Source organism: Erpetoichthys calabaricus, chromosome 8 (assembly GCF_900747795.2).
Source record: "Erpetoichthys calabaricus chromosome 8, fErpCal1.3, whole genome shotgun sequence".
NCBI classification, from domain to species: domain Eukaryota; kingdom Metazoa; phylum Chordata; class Cladistia; order Polypteriformes; family Polypteridae; genus Erpetoichthys; species Erpetoichthys calabaricus.
The window spans coordinates 16,884,400-16,909,681 of record NC_041401.2 but is presented as its reverse complement, the minus strand read 5'-3'; the positions used below and the strand labels follow the sequence as shown (position 1 = coordinate 16,909,681).

Genomic DNA, 25,282 nt, shown 5'->3' with positions numbered 1-25,282 from the left:
CCCTTCATGCGTCATAGCACTCTGCCATAAAGACATTTTAAATGTGTAAAAGATTTAATAAGCTGAATTGCAGATCACCTTAAAGGTAACTTGATCACAGATGTTTCACCATTTAGAAGTGTTCAGTGTCTTGTGTGTCAATGAAGCCAAGTTGTAATTTAGGACCACCTGTACCCTACTTGTTCATGCAATCATCTAATCGGCCAATCATGTGGCAGCAGCATAATGCCTACAATCATGCAGTTAGTTTTTAATGTTCACATCAAAGACCAGAATGGGGAAAGAATGTGATCATTGTAAATTTGACTGTGGCGTGATTTTTGGTGCCAGGTGGGCTGGCTGGCTTTAAAGTTTGTGTAACTGCTGGCTTCCTAGGATTTTTCAGACATAACTCTCTAGATTTTACTCAGAATGGTGCACAAAACAAAACATCCAGTCAGTAGACAGAAACTCGTTGTTGATGAAAGAGTTCAGAGAAGAATGGCCTGCCTGGTTTCAGTTGACAGAAAGGCTACAGTAACTGGGGTAAACACTCTTAAAATTAACGGAGAGCAGAAAAACATCTTGGGATGCACACCATATTGAACCTTGAGGCAGATGTTCTTTTGCAGTTGTAGCCCATGATGGGTTCCCCTGTTGTCTGCCAAGAACAGAATGCTAAGACTGCAGTATTTAGCACCAACATCATGAATCCAAGACCCTCTACCTGCCATGTGTCAACAGTCCACGCTGGTGGCGGTGTAATGGTGTGGGGAAAGTTTCCTTGGCAAACATTGACCCTGGGAATACTAATCAATCAGTTGCTGACAATGTGCATGTCCTCATGGCCACAATTGACCCATCTTGTAGTGGATACTTCTGGCATGATGATGTACCATGTCACAAAGGAAAGTAATCTCAAATTGGTTTCATGAACACGACAAGGAGTTTAGTGTTCTTCGATGGCCTCCCCAGTTACCAGATCTTAATATAATAGAGCACCAGTGTGATGCAGTCATGTGAACAAGAACCAGACTCTCAAAGGAATGTTTCCAGAATCTTGTGGAACCCATGCCATGAAGTGAGGCTGTTTTGAGAGCAAAAAGGAGCCCCATCCAGTATTAGTATAGTGTTGGCTAATAATTTGCTCAGTGAGTGTATGTGTGATCAGTAGAAATAGGGCAGTGCTCCAGTCAACCAGTCTCAATCCCCACTCTGAAAACAAACTTGTCCAATTCCAGATAAGAAATCTGTGCACCTTGACATGGATACAACAATTGGCTTGCAATTGCAATAAACCTCTTCCCGGGTAGGGCAGAAGTGTGGAGTACTGTGCAGCAGAAATTGATAGACGTCTGATTCTGCATAGTAATTGGGTAATCAGGAGGAAACACAAAAAGCAAAAGAAATCGGCTCAATAAGAAGCTGTCTGAGAGGGGCAGTGCTGTATGTCTACATGAATGGGTCATTTGTTAAGTGCACTATTGGTTGGAGTGATCTTTTTGCATAATTCAGATCTTACAGTGGGTGACTTAAGGTGTCTAATTAAATGGCCACTGCTTTTATCCTTGACTAAGGTTTTGAAGGTTTAATTTGGTGGTACTTTTTACTGATATTTTTACTTTTTACTAATAAATGGTTAAGACCTGTGCTTGGTTTTCTAAACATCTGGCAGTTGTGTGTGGGTTTTTTTTTTTTTGTAGCTTTGTGTCTAAATGGCTTGTATGAGTGGTGTGTGGTTCTCCCTCTTTTCAGCAACCCATGTTGAGAAAAGTGGAATGAACTTTTGATGGTAATGTGCTTTCAAATGTATTTTTTTAAATGGCAGGTTGGAGCAATGGGGAGCCATTTAAAAACCAAAATAAAGGTCGTTGACAATAATGCTAAAGCACAGAAGTAGTGTTCATTTTGCCTCTAAGTGAGGGATTGCTCTTTTGGAGTCTCGAGTGAGAGCAGCTGGCTTAGCTCATAACTTGTCAGTTTGATGTTTTCCGTATTGACTGGGAGAAATAAGCTGCTGTCACTGACTTGTCTCTTTCTTCTTTCTTTCTTCTTATCTCCCTATGCTGCAGAAAGTGGACTCAGTGGAGGATGAGTCTTTGGAGCTGTCGAGTAAGAGTAAGACCCCATTCAGTCTAAAGGTGGCATTTAAGTTCCCAGCAAAGCGTCAAGGGAGAAAAAGAGCCCCCCCCACCCTTTCTGTCCCCAAGGCACAGGGCCGTAGCTCCGATCCAGATTTGGAATCTGATGAAGAGAAAGGAATGAGCTTCATTGAGAAGAGGGCATTGAACATTAAGGAGAACAAGGCCATGGTAAAGACCAGCTAATTATATTTAAGAACTCCTTCCATCTTCTCTATTTGGATGGGTTTATTCCATCAATTCGGAGTGCCTGCTTATTCCATCACAATGTTTGGTGGGTTGAGTGTGGAAACAAAAACCTTGGGTTAGGCAGCTGTACATCACAAGGCACATCTTGGGCTGGCTAGGAGTCGCCATTTTTAGATGTAGAAGGAAATTTGTATACAGAGAGAATGGTCAGTAAGAATGCAGGATTAATGTTTTCCTTCTATAATGTTAGCATAGAATTTGGATGTCTAATATGGGTTATATTTATCTAGAGAAGAATGATCTTTCTGATATAAGAAACTCCTTGATAATAACCACCGTGTGGTGGTTGGTTCACTTCGTTGATAGTTTTCCTTGGTGCAAGGGCCTGCATTAGACAGGGTTGGTTGGTTTATTTATCTCTCGTTTTTTGTCACGCTTTAAATTAGGCTTATTTTAAAACCTACATATATATGTTTGGTATCATTCTTTTCAGAATTTATCAAACTTTAATGTGATGTTAGATTTTAAAATTGTTATTCCATTTTTAAATTATAAACTAAAGAATAATCAAGAACTCGCGTCCCGCGAGATGAGTTTGTGCCAAGAGATTTCACCATGCCTGGGGCCGGAAGTAAAAGACAAAGAGTAGGACAGCCGCTGTACATGCTTTTCAATGTTTGAAGCACCACGCGAGATGCAGATCATGCAGCACAACAGCAAGCCAGCAGCTGATCGAGTAAAGTTTCCCATTGTAGCACCATTTAAGAGGAGGTTTTGGAGGAGCAACCGTGTCTCCTTGGGGTGCGTTCAGCCCCCCTCTTCACAACACAAGCGGCAGAGACACGAGGTGGCTGGCTTATAGCGCATGCCGGTGGGGGGGTGTTGGCGAGCAGGTGGGAACCCTCTAGTTTGTTTATTTTTATAACGCTCAAGTACAATCAGCAGCGCCACAATTGCCTCTCTTTGCAGAGTATTAAGGTGAACTGTGAAAGACCAATTTCGGCCAGTATACATGTATCCAAAATATCACTCTAGTGTTGCGTAAATTTAGTAAAGTACTTTGTCACAGTTATGATATGATCAGATTCATTGACATAAGAAGTCACATTTTATTCATTTTTTTTTTTTTTTTTTTTTTTAGTTTATGTTCAATTCACCTGGCTTTGTGTGTGTGTGTGTGCTTAGTTTGTTCTTTTTATATCGGCATATAAGAGGTTGCTTGCTTATTGTGTGCTAAAATCTACAAATTGCAACAAAAAGCTGGCAGCTGGTTTTGTCGCTTACTGTGTCAATGACCGTTGACATCTCGTGCCATGCGGCCATTTTGGACATGTGCAGAGGAGAGATGCTGTGTATGTTGGGAGAAGGATGCTAAGGATAGAGCTGCCAGGGAAGAGGAAAAGAGGAAGGCCTAAGAGAAGGTTTATGGATGTGGTGAGAGGGGACATGCAGGTGATGGGTGTGACAGAACAAGATGGAGAGGACAGAAAGAGATGGAAGAAGATGATCCGCTGTGGCAACCTCTGATGGGAGCAGCCAAAATAAGGTGATTTCAGTGCTTCCCAAACTTGGTCCTGGGGACCCATAGAGGCTGCAGGTTTTGTTCCCATCTGCTTTTGTTTTTATTCAGACTGCTTGGGAAATAACAGTTCATTTAATTAGTCAAGTTCTGTGTTTTGGGAACAAAAAACTAAGTTTGGTTAAAAAAAATATATATTAAAATGTACCTAGCAGTTATATGGGAATAATGTATTTTTTGTTCTTTTTAACAATATTTTACATTTTGATTTTCATTCTACTTTTCCTGGTGTTCTAATTGTTTAATGAATCCATTATTTACTAATTAGTGGGTCTGCCGCTGAAGTGGTTGAAGCCTTTGATTATTCTGTGTTGTTTGTCAGCGTGTCTGATCTGCTCATTTTTAATTGTCATTAATAAGATACAATGAAGGGGGAAAAACACATAGGGCAAAATATAATGAAATCGGCAAGAGAGAGTTAAGCATTTAAATCTATAGCAAAAGCAGAAATATTTCTAAATGCCTTATAAATGTAAAAATCATGCTGCTCTGCTTTTCTGAATGTAGAATAAAATAAAAAAAATACCAGCTAATTAAACGAGATCAGTGCTATCAGGTGTTGTCACTGATTTATGAATGTGGTTGGAACAAAAACCTGTAGCCAGAGTGGGTCCCCAGGGCTGCGTTTGGGAACTACTGATTTATTCTAAAGCGTTTAAAATTGCAAAAATGTGTATTTTTGTGTCAAGTGTGGGAGGAAGAGGCTCAGATGACTTTTATATTCAAAAGTGTATTTCTTAATTGCATACATGCGGTGTTGCAAAAAAGTAACTTACATGAGAAGTCAGGTCTGTACTTCAGTCTAAATATACATACAACCAAAGCTGGTGTGCAGAAATTCTAGTGAAACACACGTACGGCCAAACAAGAGCTGAGCTAATATGTCATCCTCATGTTGGCTAACTAGCTAACATCGAGAAGCAGTGCAGGTTAAGTGCTACAGTGTATCAGGTAATTAACAGGCATGCTAATTCACATAATACATTTTGGCACGATGAACAAGCCAGAAAATGATAGTAGTGAAGAAGCGGTGCGACGTTTACAAAACACATTTTAGAAGTGGCATTTAATAGATGTTTTACTAAACTGCATTCAGATTATTTGCATGGGTTAAATGTACCTGTATGTAAGCATAAGCGTAATCACAAAGTTTTATTCTCAATTTTTGATGTCCATACTTGTATGTATTTACTTTGCTTAGAAAAAAAAAATACCTTGGTTCATCTTTTTGATTATTTGTGGAATTTACCTTGTATTATATTTATAACTGAAACCATTTTATTTATTTATTTTTTTATAAAAGAGTACATCAAGTTGCAAATATATGAGGGGGTACTCAAAAGTAACCGGAATTGAGGAAAAAAAATGTGTTTTAATAATTTTTACTTACTGAAACTTTAATCTCCTTCAAAGTACTCTCCATGTGAATGAATTCATTTGTCCCAACCGTTTTGCCACAGTTGGAAACATTTTTGTCATCGCTGAAGAGGAACATTGTCCAAGGCCTACAGCGATTTTTTCGATGACTTTGTCCACGGTTCAAAAACTCTTTCCTTCAAGTTCTTTTTTTTATATGCGAGGACATAAAGTCACACGGAGCAAAATCGGGCGAGTAGTGATGATGGCAAGACTCCAAGACACACATTCAGAAATCTCTTCAATAATCCAACAATCTTCGTAAATTGCATTGCAAACTCTTTCAAGATTTTGGTCATTCCGAATTGTGTAAGGTTGGCCAGATATTGGTTGGTCTTCAAGTGATATTTCCCCACGTTTGAAACAAGAAAACCACTCACTTCCTCTTTAAAAGCAGTTTCAAGCATCACTACAGTTTCAACTGCCATTTTCCCTAAAAGATAACAAAATTTAATGCAGACTCGCTGTTCTTTATGATCACCAGTCACAAAAATCGCAGAAAACATTTCATAAGAAACAAGAAAATCCGACACGGAATGGCGTACGAACCATACAGAGCGATGCCACTTGGCAAACTGCCACAGAATACTGTAAGTATGCTAAGCCTAGCAGCAAAATTCACAAAGAAGTCGAGATTGCTTGCCAGGTACAGATTCGTTATTTTTGGGTACCCCCTCATGCTTATATGTGTGTGTGTGTATATATGAGACACAAATGATTCGGAAAAGCACATTGTGATGACTTTTTGGGCCGTATCGCACAGCCCTACATTGAAGGATTATTGATTATTGGACTGTTCACGCTCTGTTTGGTTGTATTTGGGTGACATGTTTGGTTTGTGTGTGTAGCAGGGGTTTTCAGAGGTAAATTTTGGTGATAAGGGTAATAAACTGCACAGTTGTATGACCTGCTTGACGTGTAGTACCGTGTGGTCTACTACGAAGAATAAAAGTACAGTATGTGATGATTGACTATGAACACTTTTTTTTTTTTTTTTTTTTTTTGTAGCTTGCCAAGCTAATGGCAGAGCTGAAGCACATGCCGGGTCTTTCCAGTATGCGGAGGTCTTTTCCTTTGACACCTATGGTGAGTATAGCTTTAAATCCTTTGTGGAGGGGTAGACAAGTGCTGTAGAGTTTATAGGCAGCGGTGTAGCTCATCCAAACTGATATTTATTTTGTGTCCAGCAGCCGCGGAATCCTCCTCGTCGTTTACTCGGTACAGGGCCTGCACGGCGAAATCCAGAACGCAGCTCACGGGTTCACACCCGCTCCCGTTCACTCATCGATGGTCCCCCGAGCCCCACCCCTGAAGAGGATAGTGATGATGACAAATACAGCCTTGTCAGAAGGAGGAAGATGTGGGATGATATGGTGAGTTGCCTTCTACTTTTGTTTTATTTAACTTGGAAGAAGAAACATGATAAATTTAAGATGACAAAAACAAATCCTTTTAAAAGAAATGTGTCCTCTACATCATGTCCAGCATGGTCTGCTCGCTGATTTAATCTAATTTGTCCACTATACAATGAACAATGAAATCCTTGCTTTCATGTCTCCCAGATATGTGATAGTATAATACCAACAACATACAATTAATATAACCTAATACGTTAGCAACGCACATCAGACCCGCTTGTGTGGTTGTCAATTTGAGTGGCTTTTGAGTAGTTTTATGGTCTGTGGATTGAAACATCCTTTTGGTTCCTTAAAAGTGACCATACTGGATGCCTGAGTCCTTCTATAAGTGGAAGTGGAGTGCAACCATGTGCCAGTAATTCTGAATTAGCCATTTGATTGCCTCTAGAAGCAACAAATGGCATCTAAGCAGGATAAAGATATACAGTACATCCACTTTAAATTCAAGTGACTTTTGGCCATTTTTTTCAAACCTTACTTTTGGAAGTCTTTATCGAGCACAGAGCAGGGTTTTTGTCTGTATTGACTTCACATTTTTACTTTGTAGGCCGAACCTCGCAGGAGGAGCTCAGGTGGTTTAATGACCATTCCTCATGTGGTGCGTCCAGTGGAAGACATTACTGAAGTGGAGCTGGACAACATCTGCTTCAATGTCCGCGAGAAAGTGTACAACAGAGAGACAGTGAGTACTGCCCTAGTTGATTATGTGAGCTACTTTGAAGATGTCGGACTCTTTGCTGTCGTCTTGTCCTTGTCTTCCATTCTACAACAGTTTTCACGTTTTTAAGTTGCGTAATGTTTTTGTGGATGAAACACCCATTGCGGCATCTTGAATTCAGACTCGTACTGTTGATCACAGAAGTCATGGATTGGTAGACTACAAGGGCACCCTGCGACAAGCCATGGGTGTTAGCTTTTCTTAATGATTCCCATGCCAAGTTGTTTTCCATGAGGTGTCAAGTCCTAAAATGTGCCTGTGTATTACAATGCTGCCAGTTCCAGCCCTGTCCTTGTGGGTCTAATAGTGCTGGCTAATAATTGTTAGTTCTGCCCCCTTGTCCAGTGACCAAAAGGAATGTGTTAAACTTAATAAGTACAAAGTAGTGTCTTCTGTTCAGATTTCTGTGGCAGTTTGCCTTAAATAGGGTGCTGGTAGTTGTGAGCACTGTCCCTTTCTGATTATTTTTACATTGTAATCATTAACAAATGGACAAATACTATTTGAGTGTTCTAACCTTCATCACAAAATAAGGTTTACATATTTCGAGTTAAAGCTCAGACTTTTTTCACCTGCCCCTTCAACTACCTTCTTTTTCAGGGATCTACTTGTCACCAGTGCCGGCAGAAGACAACCGACACAAAAACAAATTGCCGAAATCCTGATTGCGTAGGAGTGAGGGGTCAGTTTTGTGGCCCCTGTCTGCGGAACCGCTATGGAGAGGAAGTGCGTAATGCCCTTCTGGATCCTGTAAGTGTGCCTTCTGTTGCTTGTTTTTCCTTGAAGATTGATTTAGGAGATCTGCCCTTCTGCTCATGCTTTTCTACAGGCCAACCAGTTTGTTCTCCGAGGCGAGTTGTTGCTACTTGTATGAAAAAAAAACAACAAAATCACCAGTTGGCCTTCTATAAACAGGTGTCTTTTATTTCCTTCAGAACTTGGCAAACAGTGAGATCTTTACTGTAGTAAATCTTCTTTTCTTTTTTTTTTTTATTTTTTTTTTTTTTATTTTCTCCATCATGTTGGAAATTTGGGAAGAGTTTAATGTCCATACTAAAGCTGCTATTTGATAGAGCACACAGGTACAAATGGAACTGAATGTGTAGCTCCTGTTGAAGTCGTCTTTTCATTTGCGCAATTGCCTTACTTCCTAGATAGCTTACCATAAAAATGACCAAGGAGCAAAATCTAAAGTGAAGTCTATTAGATGGGAAAATGAGGAGCCTAAAGAGTTTAGTATGTGTAAAATATAAGACAGGGTTGTCCAAGTAGGCCGCAGTGGCTGCAGGTTTTCATTCTAACCATCTTCTTAATTAGTGAGCTGTTTTTTTTTTCTGCTCGCTTACTTGTCTTGCCTTAGTTAGTTTTAATTGACGTGACTCAAACCCCTTAGTTGTATCTTTTTCCTCAACGAGCAGCTAAACAATAATGAGATACAAAACAAGCCGCCACATGACCACGTAACCTGAAAAGAAAGAAAGGTGAAGGTCTTAGTCATGTTGGTCTGCTCAGGTCACCAAAACATCTTGACGGTGGTCTTAGAAAAAACAAAATCAATAGTCTGCTGCAACAGAACGAGAGCAGCAACAAGTCCTGATATTCAATAACGGCTTTAAATAACAGCAAGAATTGGCTTCTCATTAAGAAACTGGTTGGAGTGAAATTGGCTGGAGTTTGATGTTCTGACATGGCTGGTCATCTGTTAGCTTGTTTCACATCTCATTTTTGTTTGGCTGCCATTTAAAGAAGAAACAAATCAATTCAGAGGACTGAATCGTTAAAAACAGGGCTATTAAAATGATGGGGAAAGGAGTTAATTAGCAGTGAAAACTGCTCGCTGATTAGGAAAAGGGTTAGAATGAAAACCTGCAGCCCACCAGAACTGGCGTTGGATACCCCTGATCTAAAACAATAGATTAATCTTTATTCATGCTTTTCCTAGTTTCATTAGAGGAACAAAACCATTCTAAATTTGTTCGCGAAAAAAACGTGATTTGCATGCTCAGGCCTATTACCATTTGGAACATTTAAAGAGAATAGATGCCACTCTACCCAAAGGTACCAGGTAAGATGTGAGGCCCTTAGTAATAACTTACCTGAGAACCACTGAATAATGCTCTGCGAGTTTAAATGAGTGTGTAACTGGCTCTTTTGAATTATATTTTCATTTGCTTATTTGTCTGACGCCTTTATTTAAGGTGACTTACAACATCTAAGGTACGATTGGTTACATGGTTTTCCAATTGGAGCACAAGCAAGTCAAGTGACTTGCTCAGGGTCACACTGTGGTATACGGACAGTACAGACAGTCTGTTGCCAGTCATTATGAATTGTCTATAGGGGGGGGGAAGTAATCTTTTTAATTAATTGATAATTCTTTTGCATTTATATAGCACTTTTCTCACTACTCAAAGCTCTTCGCAATTGCGGGTTAAGGGCCTAGCTCAAGGGCCCAACAGAGCAGAGTCCCTTTTAGCATTTTACAGGATTCGAACCGGCAAACTTCCGATTGCCAGTACAGATCCCTAGCCTCGGAGCCACCACTCCGCCCTAAGTATTTATAAAATATCTTTCTACATAGGTAGTAAGATGTGGTGGTAATGGTCCGTGCCCAAAATAAATCACCCCTCACTTTAAATTTTTGGACTCTGAATGCTGTTTCAACTTTCAGGATTGGCAGTCTGTTCCTCTTGCATGAATACTCGTAGTTTTCCCCATACACGTGTTGGGAATGGATTCTTTATTTGAATAAAAGGTTGTGCGCTTCTGTTGCATTTATAACCCAGGCTTCCACTGTCATCTTCCTCCTGCACATTCATAAATGTATCCTGGTCCTATTAGTGCAATTTTGATGTCCATACTAAGTGCAGTTAGCTCTTTTCGTTTGTTATAGTGGGCTGTTGGTCTTTGAGAGTCCATTTTTTTCATAAGCATAGCTTGGCGAGGATGCTGAGGGGGTCACCTTGTTGTTGCTTAATTGCAGAGCTGGTACTGTCCACCTTGTCGAGGAATATGTAACTGTAGTTTCTGCCGACAACGGGAAGGCCGCTGTGCTACTGGTGTCCTAGTCTACTTGGCGAAATATCACGGATATGACAACGTGCACGCCTATCTGAAAAGGTAAGAGTTCTGTAATTGCCTGTTTTGTCAAGGAACATACTTAAAATAACAGGAAATTTTGATTCATGCTTCATTTTGTTTCCTGTAAGTGTGCAAATTTTTTTTTTTCGTCTTCCGAATTTTGCATATCCATTATTAGAGTGCGGGCGGCACGGTGGCGCAGTGGGTAGCACTGCTGCCTCGCAGTTGGGAGATCTGGGGACCTGGGTTCGATTCCCGGGTCCTCCCTGCGTGGAGTTTGCATGTTCTCCCCGTGTCTGCGTGGGTTTCCTCCGGGCGCTCCGGTTTCCTCCCACAGTCCAAAGACATGCAGGTTAGGTGGATTGGCGATTCTAAAAATTGGCCCTAGTGTGTGCTTGGTGTGTGGGTGTGTTTGTGTGTGTCCTGTGGTGGGTTGGCGCCCTGCCCGGGATTGTTTCCTGCCTTGTGCCCTGTGTTGGCTGGGATTGGCTCCAGCAGACCCCCGTGACCCTGTGTTCGGATTCAGCGGGTTGGAAAATGGATGGATGGATGGATTATTAGAGTGCGTCTTATTTTGGGCCGAGATACAGAGATGACAAGACACTGCTAGCTGTTAACGTGAAGCCAACAGTAAAATGTATCTAAGTGAGAGATTGGCTGTTGGCTGACTTAACAAGCTTGATGGACTAAATGGTCTCCTTGTTTGTCAGATATGTTTATTGTTCTTTCAACACTGCCTTTACTGTGGCATTTGCAGTTCAATAGCAACGGAAGGCACAGTAATGTTACTGAAGTAGGTTGTCTTAGCGTTTATCTTGACAAAACCTGCTTAATTATATTCTGTATAGTGGGAGACTGGGGTCTTTTCTGGTAGCATTGCACGATCAAGGACACCGTGACAGTCTATGTGGGGCCCAACTATGTCCATACCACGGGGATGATTTTAAAATCCCCAATTACCCCCCCATGCATGTCTTTTGGCATATTAGTGTTCATTATACTGCACTTATTCAGATATCTCTTACTCCAGTTAAGCTTGTATAATAAATCAAGAAAGGAACTGCAATGAGTGATGACTGTGTTTCTATAAAAGACGCTGCTCCACAGTCAGAATTAGATGGAAGCCTTCAGTGTAAAAAATTTTTTTAGATAGCAGGCTGCTTTCTCTTCTGCTCTCCAGGGAAGTGTCCATATGTTTGTTTCTGCATCACAGTGGACAAATAAACCGGTTACTACACAGCTCAACAGTGATTACTCCAGTCCTGGCCTTGGCACTTATACAAATTGTGTGGTGATGCGCATTGCTATATCTGTCTGCTTGAAACATGCAGCCATCTGTTATGTGCAAGCTTGGTGCTTTTTAGTAGGCACATCTTCACTAAGTGTTTGACTGAATAAAACTGACTGACATTTGCAACTACATTGGACTACTCAATAATATTATTTTATTTTATTTTATTTTTTTTGCAGCCTCAAGAAAGAACTGGAGCAAGAGGAAGAAAATGCAAACTGCAGTTCTTAAAATGCACTGAAAAGTTTGAACAGTCTGGTACTGTCCAAGTCAATGTGTTTGTGCGGCTGCCATTTACTTCTTAAAACACATTTGTCATCTGTACTGGTGATCTGTTGCTTGTCAACATCTAAAACTAATTCAAATCATGCAAATGGTTTGATTAGTATAAGCACTACTGCACCTAGACAATACTTGTAGAAAGTCATCCTGCTTTGTCAGGTATGCCACTGAAATATTTTGAGGCTGTGACCATGAGGCACCATGGAAAATTTAGCCTGATCATTTTATAGGCTACCTGAAGGGAGGGAATTACACCATCCTTATCTCAGAGTCCCATTTGGTGGGCAAAAATTAAACAAATTATTTGTTTTGCATTCCATGGACTACATCCTTTATTTTACATTGGAGAAGTTTTTTACACCCTGGAGATTTCCTGCAGGTGTGAACACTGGCTGGTGTTGCTATTTCGGTTGAGGCAGCTAATTGAGGTTTACTGTATTTACTCGCGTATAAGTCAGGTCTTGAAACCCAAAAAATCAGACCCCTACTTGTATACCCGATCAAAAATATGACACTTCGATTTTTGTTGCAGCTCAATTACCAATTTCTTTCGCCACTTCAACAACTTTAAATTGAAAGCCATCAATTTGTTTTCTTCTGATCAAACGCTCCATCTCGTAGATGAGGGGTGGATGAAGGTGTGAGACACACAACAGTGCAAATGTCGCTCCAGATAGTTTAGGTATTGCCGTGTTGTCACATAGTCACAATACATAGAAAAAAAAGGCTGTGTGCTCCATGGTTACTCTCTCAGGTGGGCGTTAGCAGATCATAATCTCTTGGACCAACTGAGTAAGTTTTCCACATTCGACTAATACGACTATAATTAAGTCCCGATCTATATGCGGTAGAACTTATCCGCGAGTATATACGGTAGCTGGATCAAAGTTTGAATTTTTTTTTTTTAACATTATGCGATGGTAATAGTTTGTAAGAGATTGTTAGGGGCAGTATAATCCTTTATCTTCTATCTCTAAACCATAAGTTGTGAATTTTTAAGATGTATTGTACTGGGTTGTCAATCCAGCTTTCTTCCACATAGTTCAAATTTCTACTTGCAAAACAGATTTATGTAGCACCTTACATTCATGAGCACCATCATATTGCCATCTAAGGGTTTGGCATGATGGCTTGCTTTCTTCCCGGAACAATGTCAGGATTATTGTTTCATTCATGATCACTTAAAAGGCTGAGCTGTAGGGAATGTTTAGCAGTCATCTTCTTTACTCTCTGCTAGTTCTGCCATTTGGAAATTTTCACTGCCTGCCTTAATGGTAGTGTGATGTGCATCAAAACGCAACTTTATAGCATCAAATGCTTCCAAATCCCTACGTTACTGTGTATAGTGCCTTCTCTGAAAAGTATTCCAAACCAGTGTATGTGTCTAGATCAGCATTTTTATAAAGATAGGTAAGTGCAGACCTGTGGTTGGGACTCTCGGGTGCAACTCATTACTTTTAGGAAATCGCAGCTGAAGAGATTTCAGTTTATTGTACATAGCAAAACAAAAGTAAAGCTTCCTCCCAACCCTGCTCGCCATAACGCATGTTTAGAAGATGGATGTATGCATAAATGACGAGTTATCTTTGTAGAAGTGTTCTGTAGGTCACATCAACCTCAGGGCCGGGGATATACTTGACACTCTATAAACACTTACACGCACGTATCATGGCTGCCTCACGTTCCCAGCTCTCTTTTTGATGCGTCCTCTGAGCATGTCGTCAGAAATTAACATGACACGTGTGGAAGTTGCAGTTCCAGCAACAATTTTTGGATGGTGTGCGTGTTCAAGTTTTGGTATGTGATGTCTGCTTAGTTGTTTACTATCAACATGTCCATAATGATGAACCTGCCTGTCAGAACAGCTGGCATCAGATCACCATGTCTTTGTAAGTGGATTTGGAAATGTGCAGGTTGAAATAGAAGGAAATTCGAGACGTGTGCTTGCAAGGCGGCCGTTGCAAGATAACACGATGTGGCGACAAGCTGCATTGCACCTCCAACAGGATCAATATGCGTGCTTCGATGTTGGATGAATAGTTTGATGCAGAGAAGCAAATCATCAAACTTAAATGCTGGCATCCACATATATTCTTGGTGCTTTTCTTCATCTGTTTCTCATATAGGCAATACAAGCATTGCATATCCCCCATTGTAGTGACACAATACATTTAAAGGTCTTGCATAACATTTGTGTCGTTGTTTGTAGTCTTTTATTGTACCTTTTGAAATCCTGTTGATTTACATAAACTAAGAGTGCAAATGTAGTCAGTACACTGCTTGCGTAGCAGCAGCGTACACAGTGTCAAATTGCTGTCAATTTGTGTTCATTTTTCTGCTAAAAATGTTGTATGAATCAAAACACTTCCTTCCCATGTTCACATTTACACCACTGTCATAATTTGTGCAAGTGTGAGGCATTTATGAGTTCTATGGAAGTAGAAAACAGAAGAGGGCCATTTGTGCCCATCATTGTGTGTTGTTGTTGTGTTTTTTTTTTTTTTGGTTTTTTTTACGAGTCTCCAGCACATTATGTCACTGAGAGCCATGAAAATGGATGTTACAGATGCCGTATTCTGAATGCTGTTCACTTTATTAGATTTTTATTTTTTTAATGGCCTGCCAGTGTCCCGTTTCAGTGACACATTGTGGGCCGCATAGCTCATTGTTTTTGTATCCCGTAACATGAATACTAGGCCAGTCTGAGAGAAATGTAACCTTTTTTTTTTTTGCAAAATAAATTCTGACACGTCTCGTAAATTGAGCTCTTTTAGCAGTTTCTTGTATTCAGCTAGCTTACCTTTGACCAAATTGCTTTCTCAAAGCTCTCCACAGGTTCTGTCAGGACTTTTTCAATGCCCAGTACTGAGCTCTACAATTTTGCCTGTGTGTATGTGCAGACAGCATGGGCCCTTCTTTTTTGTGGTTAGGCACTCTGTGATTATTTAGCATTGTTACTTTTAAATATGCACAACAAATGATCATAAAATAACTGACAGCTCTGCACATAAAACCTAAACCCGCGTGAGAAAGGTCTAATTTTTAGGAAATGGATTCTGTGAGAGAGCAGGTTCTAGGCTGATCTTAAAACGGCAGTGTCACAACCTTTTGTTTTATATGTTGCTTTTGCAGATAAACCTGAGTATTTTAGTGGCCTGCCGCCTGGAGACTGAGCCAGTTGTGTCATTACTGGCCCTGTGCACAGCCTGCATCCTTAACTGCTGCTTTTCTGATTGCGGGTTTTTTATTGTTTAGTATTATCTGTAGCATATTTGTCTTAATGTTCTGAGGAATGGTGCCTGAATTTTAAGATTACAATTATCAGTTGCATTGATATTTGAATTACTTTGATACAACTGTGAAACCTGTCATCTGTTTATTAAAATAGCTTTGGAGAGGGAAAAAAATAAGTCTGGATGTGATTTACTACTTATGTGAATTTCACATTTGGAATCTTTTGAATGTTTCTCGGAGATCTTGTGGGAAATTTTGAAGAGGCTCTTGGAGGGGTGTTCCACCGGATGCCTTGCAACTTCCTCTGTAGATACATTTGCGTGTTAGCAGCGCATTTTTTCCACAGCCTCCAGTATCATCATTTTGAAACTTTTTACATGGGAATCTGTGGCAGGCACTATATAACTTAATGATATAACAAGGGGGTCATTTGGCATGTGTTTAGGCCTTGCATCCAAATCATAACTGTTTCTTTACAGCTGTTCTCTGCTTGTGTACTTTATATTGTTGGATAATGGATGGATGGACTGATGCAGTTCACATATTTTACCTGCAGTTTGTGGCTCATTTTAAAGCCGGGGTCTCCAACTCCAGTCCTGGAGAGCTACTGTGGCTTCAAGTTTTCATTCGAACCCTTTTCTTCATTAGTAACCAGTTTTTGCTGCTAATTAACTATTTCCCTTTATTTTAATTGACTTCTTGAGACTCTGACCACTGAATTGATTTTTTTTCCCCCTTAAAGGGCACCTAAACATAAATTTGATGTGAACTAAGCCAACAGATGACCAACAAAGTTGGGGCCTCAAACTCCAGCCTTCATTCAGTTTCTTAACTTAAATCCAATTCTCGTTGCTAATTAAACCTGTTATTTTATTCCATGGTGCTCATTCTGCCATGGCAGACATTTCTAAAACTGTTTATTTTCATTTGTAACAGCACCATCAAAAGGTTTAGTGGACCTGAGCAGATCAACCTTAGTGAGGCCTTCACCCTTCTTTATTTTCAGTTATTGTGTGACGGGAGCAGGTTGTGTTTTATGTGTTGGTTCATTTTGTCTTAATATTGTTAGGTTGCTAATTAAGGAAAAAAGCCTGAGTCTTTTAAAATTAAGGCAATGAGTTAATTTGCAGTAAAATCTGGTCATTTAATGAAGAGAAGGCTTAGAATGAAAACCTGCAGCCACAGTAGCTCTCCAGGACTGGAGTTGGAGATCCCTGCTTTAAAATGTCACAAATCAGCATTTGTAAGTCGCAACTGGTTGTAAATCTCCTCTTTAAGTAGCATTGTTGTTTTTAGGAATGTTACAGTATGTGGCTCTGAGGATAGGGCTCTGCACTGGCAGTCGGAAGGTTGCCGGTTCAAATCCCGTAAATACCAAAAGGGACTCTGCTCTGTTGGGCCCTTGAGCAAGGCCCTTAACCTGCAATTGCTGAGCACTTTGAGTAGTGAGAAAAGCGCTATATAAATGCAAAGAATTATTATTATTATTATAATGACCCAATAAATTTTGGGTAAAACAGCATCAAAGGCTTGCTGGAATATTTCAGAGAAAATTAAATAAATGCATTGTGAAATGTGACCAGGAAAAATGCAAACAAAGGTATGTGAGCCTAAATAATTGTCGCTAAATGTTTTGCTTCTTGGTTTTCCTTCTTTTCTTTTTTTTATGTATTATTCCTTTGTTTTGTTAGAGTCTTATGGATGACCCTGTTTTCCCTTTTAGACTGTGTAGAATGCTCCTAATCGTGTCTAAAGCCCATGTCAATGTCAGGATTGAGTATTGTTGTAGTTCAGTTGTCTCTCCATTCTTTTATATCTGTAACCCCAAACAGAGTACCAAATCCAGCATGAGAGAGGTTGTGTTTTGTTTTTTTTTTTTTTTAATTATTAATAAGTTAACTTGACATAACCAGTTGTACCCAAAATATAATAACCTGATAAGCACTTCAGTTTGTGTCCAATATGCTAACTACCAGGTGGCTGTCTGGTCTATCTTAGCATGTTGGTTGGCCTCTTGTCTGAAGTGGTCCACCATTGTCTTTGATCCAACATGGCTTCTGGATGGATGGACAGAGAAACCGCAGATCCTCTCTTCATGGATGAAGCGGAGCAATCGAGTCTCTCTCTTTAGTCCAATCTATGCTAATTTTGCAGATTCCTCGATGTATCTGCACTATGACTAATAGGATGTCATTGTGCAGGGCCCAACTCTCCTGGTTCATTCCAGACCTGTTTCGGCATGACTCATATCCCCCCACCCCCCATTTCCATTTCTGGCTAGATTGTCTAGCTGGCCGGTAAGTTCCTGCTTTTGGATTTTAGCTTGGGACTACCTGCATGCAGAAGTTACTGTATATCTGCTTGAGAGATGGATGGGGGGGGGGGGGGGGGGGTAGGAGCCCTCCAACCTGCAGGGTAAAACCTGGGGGTTGGGGGCAGAATTGGCACTCCAGCCACCATTTAAAAAAAAAAAAAAAAAACACCGCACACCGTTCTATTCCATCTGACCTAGTGTGATGCTGAGGTGTCGCCTGTGGCAAGGCTACGTTCTGGTCCTAATCTAGGATCCTGAGGTGGTTTGTCATGTGGTGGGTATGGCAACGTGCTGTATCAGTGTATGCTCCTAACCAGTCAGTGGACGCGAGCACAGGCTCTTCTAAGTAAGCATGGTCACTCAGAATTTTAACGTGAGTCAAGAGTGAGAGATGGAGAGGGGCAGTAAGGCCCTCTTCGTGGCCAAACTGATGGACTGCAATCAGCACATGCTCCTTAAGGGACTGGCTTAAATCTTATTACAAAATTAATATAAATGTATAGACAATTTTTTATAAATTTTCAAATGTATTGTCTTCATCGCTGATTTTTTTTTTTCTCTCCATTACATTATTTCCATAACAGTAAATACAACATGAAGCACAGCTTGAAACGAAAACTGTCATTTTTCAACTGTTAAATTCAAGATGTGTTTGGATTGGATGCTCAAAGCTGCGACTGTGTGTGTCTGGGGTGCATACGAGTGCGAGAGACTACTTTAATTCAAAAGGCTCTCTATGTATCACCAGTACTGCATCTGAGGTGTCTGCTGTAAAGGTGATGTTCTAATGTTGTGCACTGAGGAGTCACCAATCATAACCTCATACTCACCAGAGCCCATTCTGAACTTTGACAGATGAAAATGACAGTTTTCAGTTCAAGGTGTACTTCCTGTTGCAGTTGATGTTACTAAATGAAAAAGAAATTAAATACATAAAAGAAATAAGAAACGAAAAAAAATAACACATTTCATTATTTATGCTCCTAATTTGTTGTCACACATCACAGTGCATTTATTTGCATATTTAGTTTTGTCTGAAATATTTCTCTGTACAGATGCAGTCCATGGCTGGTTGTCTAAGACCTGCTGCCTGCCCCTGCCCAGGCAGTCAGCTGTTCAAGCCGTTCGCCAGTATAGCGATAAGAAGCACAGCGTATAATTTAAGTTGGTTCGGGTCTTATTGGATGGATCTTGACTCAAAATTCAAGACACCCATGGAGCATGTTTTACTGCCTATGTTGTTTTTCAATATGGAATTTTACTGTTGAATAACTGGTAGCAAATCTGCCCATCTATCAGTGGGTAACTGTTGCCATTTGACCCCTGTCCTCCTTTTTAATAAATAAACATTTTAGTAAAGGAGGGTGGGGTGGTTATGAGGGCTAAAAGACAAGATGGTGTATCTGCTGGCCAGTTTCCTACTGAGGGTTTATTTTTCCACACCAGTTATTGGTGTATATGAGGAGGGCATACTTGAAAATGGGGAGGACCACAGCTAAGGCCTGGTTTACACCTGAGGTGCTGGAAAATTCTTGTGGTCTGTGAAGGGGTGGACAATATGACCAAAAATAACGGGATCAAACCCATCTACATCTATACACTGTTGCAGAGTGTCTTGGCCAGTGCAGTTTTGGGAACAAAGCAAGAATCGGCCCTAGAGTGTTTCTCAACCTTTCTGGTGTGGTGACCCAGTTTTTTTCCCCCATGTACTTGGGGGACGCCCTTGTGAAATTGAGGACTGGACATCTTCCTCGTTGGTCATCAGAGCGTCAGGGGGGTCTCCCTTTTTGAATTGAGTGACCCACCGACCCAGGGGTTGAGATACACTGTGTTACGGGGTCCACTCACTCATTCTCAAACATACACACACACACACACACACAGAGGTCAATAAAGCATCACCGATTCACCAAGCTTGCATGTCTTTGGGATGTGGGAAGGAAAGCCATGCAGACTTAACGCCCACATTCCTTGGAGTTTTGGTGGTCTCCCCCCAGGGATTTCCTTCTTTAATCCAAAGCCTAATGGAAATCCAAAATTTCCTTGCAGTCTTGTTTTTGGAAAAGGGAGATGTGGAAAATGGATGAATTTCAGTGTTAACGTGCTTAACACTGCACAGTTGTGAGGAGTTAGATGGACGTTATTTATGCCAAGGTGATATTTGGGCTTTTTACAAAAGCTCGAGCAATACAGCAGTGTAACAAACACACACAAGGATTACATAACTAGAAGACTAGAGGGCAGTCATGATAAGGCATTACACAGGTGTATTGTTAAAGGTAGCCTTTGTTGCCACACTGCTAATGCATAATTCTTGTTGTGTAAACGTCCTCCGTGCTGGTGTGTCCGACGGAGGATGTGCTGCATTGCACAAAATGGCCATCACTTGCTGCTTCATTTTCATATTTAGGTGCCTGATGCTATTTGTATCCGTCCCACAGAAGCTTGTTTAATACAGTACATTAATTAGTAAGTGGAGGGTCGCGAACCTTCAGTCCCCTAAATGCTTTGCTGATCATTTCCAGTATAAGTTACACCACTGGAGTTCTGCCTTTTTCTTTTCCTCTCTTACTGGTCTCTTCATTTATTGCTCACTTACTGTTGGCCTGTACTGGTATGTATGTAGTTTGTGGGTGGGGCTCGGCTGCATGAATTCGCTTTGCACCCTGATTGGACAGCTTACCCGGGACACTGGTTGAACATAAAAACTCCACCCAGATGAAGCCCAAACTGCAGTCAGGCACTACCATGTTGTCCAAAATCTCCTCTGTGAGCAGGAATAGTGAAAACAAACCCATCAGATTCAATTACATTGTTTCATTAGCAAAGAATCCAAAAAAAAAAAAAAAATTGAAATTAAATCCATTAGGCACACGTGAAACTGAAAAAAACAGGCATGTTAACCCCTTGTTTAACTTTATTTACAATTATATTAAAAAAAAGAAATTATTTGTGTTTTTGCTGTCAAGCAGATGCTAAGTGAAGTGGAGATTGTTAACCTGAATATAGCACACAAGAAAAAAATAAGCTGGCACGTATTTTTATCTCGGCGCAACTTACCTCAAATTTGGACAATTTCTCAAAATTAGCAGCCAAAAATCACGTGCATGGCCACGCCAACACTTACCTTCCACTAGTACTGCTAGATGTGCTTCCAATACGACCCTCGGTATGTATTGAATACGCATCTACTGGCATTGGCGGGATACATACACCACCTCGGCTGCATTCAGGCCAGAAGCGGTTTGAAGAGATTTCACGACAGTCGTCTACAAGGGGTTAAAAGTGTGTGCAATCTGCAGTGTTTCCATTAGCCTGATGAGTCGCCCAATGGCTGTGAAAGCCTCATGTTGGTGACACCCGTGGGGACTCCCTAGACCCCCTCTGCAGCAGGTCAGTGGGTGGTACTATGTTACGTATGGTACACAACACCCTTGAACGCCCCCCTGGCCGACTTGACATTGCTGTTAAGTTGCTCATCACCGATCAGGCCTGTATCTGTGCCCAAATGAGTGGCACTCAAAAACGTGAACGAGGCCTGTATCTGCCTGCTCCGAGTGGATCTTTTGAGATTGAAGGGTGTGTAAGTCCACTGATAACTGGCAATGGGCAGACCACTGGCAATAAAGATGGACAACAGACCCTCAGTTTAAGTCCCTTAAGTCTGCCGCCTCAGTCCGCGTTGCACATTCTCTTTAGAAATGGCCACATTGTGAAGGGCTGTCGGGTCCACCTGGACTTTTCCTCCCACCACTCCAAAGATGTGCAGTCTGGGTTAGTTGGCACCACTTAATTAGCCTGTGTGTAAGTTGGCTCTTTGATGGACTGGCAATCCACTCGCTCTTGTGTCTTACGCTGTGCCCAACCGAGTGCTGCTGTGGGGCCTCAGGACTCTGAATTGGATGATCTGGAAATGAAAGTTATAAAATCTGTGTGATCACAAAGGACACAGAACTACTCAATGGCCAAAGTAGCGGGCACTAAACCTGCTTTATAACTGGGCTCAGGGGAGCAGTTGAAGAATACAAAGGGTTCATTTATTGAGCTGCAATCCCCATGACAAAGGTGAATGATGCCTTCAATATCCATTTCTTAAGGAGCGCCTTCTGTGTCAAAATAAAGTGCCTCTCCAGCAGTCTTAGGCACCACGTTTCATATCTCCATTTTCTAATTCTTCTCTAATCGGTTCTGTTTTGTATATTGCCTTTCCTGTCTACTATGTAGTGCATCACATATTTGACTTTTTGTATCTGTTTCTATTTTATTTCACATCTAACTGCTTTATGCAGGGCTTTCATGCCTGTCTATAGTACTGTTTGTACCTGTCTGTTTGAATGATTTCTGTACCTGTTTTGTGTGTTGCCTTTCTTGCCTAAGCATTAAATAACACTTTTCATATCTGTCTGCTTAGTATAAGGATGTAAATATCTATTTGTCTTCTATATTGTAGCTCTTTTTTTACAGGTCTATTTTATTCTTTTCATATCTATTTCCTTTCCTATCTATTGAATATTATTTTGTGTTTAGTGATATTTTCATATCTGTCAGCTTTATCATACGGTAGTACTTTTCCTAAATATTGTTTAGCACTTTTCATGTCTAATTTATATTACATTTTTGTATCTGTCTGCCTGCTTTATAATACTGTAGTGCCTTTCCTATATATTTCTCAGCTCTTTTCATGTCTGTGTATTTTCTATGTATTGTTAGGGCATCCCAGCTGGAATGGACCCCACACCCTCACCCGGCCAGGAGGCCATGGTAACAGAAGGTCAGGGAGGGAGTGACAATAGGGCTGGCATCCTAACAGCCACTGAGTGACACCCGGGATGGACTTGGGAACCGGGAAGGATGGCACAGTGGGAGACAGCCTGCTCTGGGCAGAGCGTCCCCCTGTGCACTGCGTGGCAGCGTCCCATCTGGCAAGCCCCCTTTATGGAGGCCTGCAAAGCAGCATGGGAGTTGTGGTCCCATGGGCTTGCCCTGGTAGATTCTGTAGGCAGGCCTGCTCAGACAATGATGATAAAAAGGGCTTCCTGGAGGTAACAGCTTATGCACCAGAAGTGCTGCGGGGTCCGGAGTCAGAAGAGGAGTCGGATAACACTCACCTGAGAAGAGTGGAGGAGAAAAGAAAGAAAAGGATTGAATTGTGTACTGTAAGGTGTAGTTTGACAATAAAATGAACCTTTGACTGAACCCGTGAAAGTCCTTGTGTAGTTGTGTCTGGGGTTTGGGGTGCTGGTCCGCCCCCTAGTGGCCACAGTATTCTGTAGGGCTTGCTGTAGGTTATAATTAGTATCTCCTATATATTGTAGTGCCTGTCATGGCTATCTGAACAGCACTGCATAGCATATCTACAAGTAATTGTTGATCTGTTTAGTTTTGAGTCTCTACTATGTAATGTAGTATCTTTAATGTCTTAAATACCAATATGTAGCTCTTTTGCAGCGGTCTATTTTGAATTGTGTTTTCAAATCTGTGTTTTCAAGTTTTATTTTCATGCCTAGTTTATAAAGCAGTGTCATACCTATGCTATAGCTGTATGATAGCTCTTTACATAGTGCCTTTCGTTTTAAATATTGCAGTGCACTTTTCAATTCTATTTTGCATAGTCATGTTAATGTCTGTCTTCTTACCGTTCCTTTCATACAATATTTCTGTCCTATACTGGTTTATCATTATTGTAGATCTATTTTATAGTTAGTTGTTTGCTTTCTATGCGCCTTTCATGTCTTAGATTGTACTTACTATGTTTATCTTCCTATCTGACTAATGTATATACAGTAGTTCCTTTCATATAATTTATGAAGCATTTTATATCTGTTTTAACTATATTAATACCTATTTTATATATTTCCGTTCTTATCTAAGTATTAAATAACACTCTTCACAGCTATCATTTTGTATAGTTCTGTAGCTTTAATATGGTGCCATATATACTTGTTTTCATATCTGTTTGAACATTAGAACAATCGAGGCCATTCAGCCCAACAAAACTCGCCGGTCCTCTCCGCTTATTTCTTCTAAAATAACATCAAGTTGAGTTTTGAAAGTCCCTAAAGTCCTACTGTCTACCACCCTATTTGGTCTCTTATTCCAAGTGTCTGTGGTTCTCTGGGTGAAGAAAACCTTCCTAATGTTTGTGTGAAATTTCCCCTTCACAAGTGTCCAGCTGTGTCCCTATCTTCTTGATGAACTCATTTTAAAGTCACCGTCTCGATCCACTGGACTAATTCCCTTCATAATTTTAAACACTTCAGTCAGGTCTCCTCTTCATCTTCTTTTCCTTAAACTCTAAAGGCTCAGCTCTTTTAATCTTTCTTCATAACTCATCCCTTGTAGCCCTCAATCAGCCTAGTTGCTCTTCTCTGGACTTTTTCTAGTGCTGTTATGTCCTTTTTGTAGCCTGGAGACCCAAACTGCACTCAGGACTGCAGATGAGGTCTCACCAGTGTGTTATAAAGCTTGAGCAGAACCTCCTGTGACTTGTACTCCACACATCAAGGCGCTATATAACCTGACACTCTGTTAGCCTTCTTAATGGCTTCTGGACACCATTGATAGCTTAGAGTCCATTACAACTCCTAAGTCCTTCTCATGAGGGGTACTCTCAATTTTCAGACCTCCCATTGTGTATTTAAACCTCACTTTTACTTCCTATGTGCTCAGGATTGTCCCTTTTTCTATCTATTTAATAACACTTTTAATGTCTAGAGTTATTTTTATATCTGTCTGCTTTATATAGCATCTTTCCCATTTATATTTTTTACATATCTGTTTTGCATTGTATCTATCATGTCTGTCTTATACAGAGCTTTTTCATGTCTCTTTTATCTGTTTAATATAGCGCCTTTACTATCTGTAATGTGTCTTTAATGCTTGTCTTATTTAGTAATCTACAGCTTTGTTGGGCTAAATGGCCTGTTCTCGTCTAATACTACTACTACTAATAATAATTCTTTACATTAATAGAGAGATTTTCTCCCTACTCAAAGAGCGCTCCACACAGAGATTGTTTTAATGTTCTTTGTAATTTTCCTATCTGTCTACTTTATGTTGTTCCTTGCACATCCAATTCATAAAGCATTTCTCATATCTGCCTATAACGACGTGCCTTTTCAATTTAAATATTGCATAATATTTCTTATTTTTATAGCAATGTTAATATGCAGTATATATTTGCTTTGTATTTCTCTACAGCACTTTTCTACATTATTATCAATTGGCTGACGCCTTTATCCAAGGAAACTTTCAACATCTTTCTATGTATATGCATGTTTTTGTCAGTTTTATGATTTTATTATCTGTACAGTGTCCTTGGGTGTTTAGAAAGGCACCTTGAAATAAAATGTATTATTATTATTGGTGCCACAGGCAGGTCACATGACTTTACCCTGTTCACACCGTGGTGTCAGTAGTGGGATTTGAATACCCTTTCAGGGTTTGAAGTCCGAAACCTTAACCAGTACGCCACTCTGTTCTGTTTTCTATTTATGTAATTTCCTGCTTACCAATGAGATGCCATTTTTCATTTCTAACTCTGTCTTGTATTGCGTCTGTCATCGCCTCTTTTGCGCGATCCCTTCACGTCAGGCTGTAGTCCTGTTGCCTCTGGCCGGGCCCGCGTGTGCCTCTAGGGG

The 25,282-nt window shown here is 40.5% G+C and overlaps 1 protein-coding gene across 2 annotated transcripts in view; it reads left to right on the top strand.

Annotated features, from left to right (window-relative positions):
- The window catches only part of cdca7a (cell division cycle associated 7a), a 28,814-nt gene extending 13,309 nt beyond the window's left edge, over positions 1 to 15,505 (top strand). The window contains exons 4-10 of one of the 2 annotated variants that reach the window (XM_028806281.2): positions 2,052 to 2,291; positions 6,313 to 6,390; positions 6,495 to 6,677; positions 7,270 to 7,404; positions 8,041 to 8,190; positions 10,424 to 10,560; positions 11,992 to 15,505. In XM_028806281.2, coding sequence (XP_028662114.2) covers positions 2,052 to 2,291; positions 6,313 to 6,390; positions 6,495 to 6,677; positions 7,270 to 7,404; positions 8,041 to 8,190; positions 10,424 to 10,560; positions 11,992 to 12,043 — 975 coding nt within the window. In that variant the 3' untranslated portion in view covers positions 12,044 to 15,505. Of the gene's footprint in view, positions 1 to 2,051; positions 2,292 to 6,312; positions 6,391 to 6,491; positions 6,678 to 7,269; positions 7,405 to 8,040; positions 8,191 to 10,423; positions 10,561 to 11,991 lie in introns of both variants that reach the window. The other variant, XM_051930673.1, reaches the window with a different exon arrangement.
- The last annotated feature ends 9,777 nt before the right edge of the window (positions 15,506 to 25,282 follow it).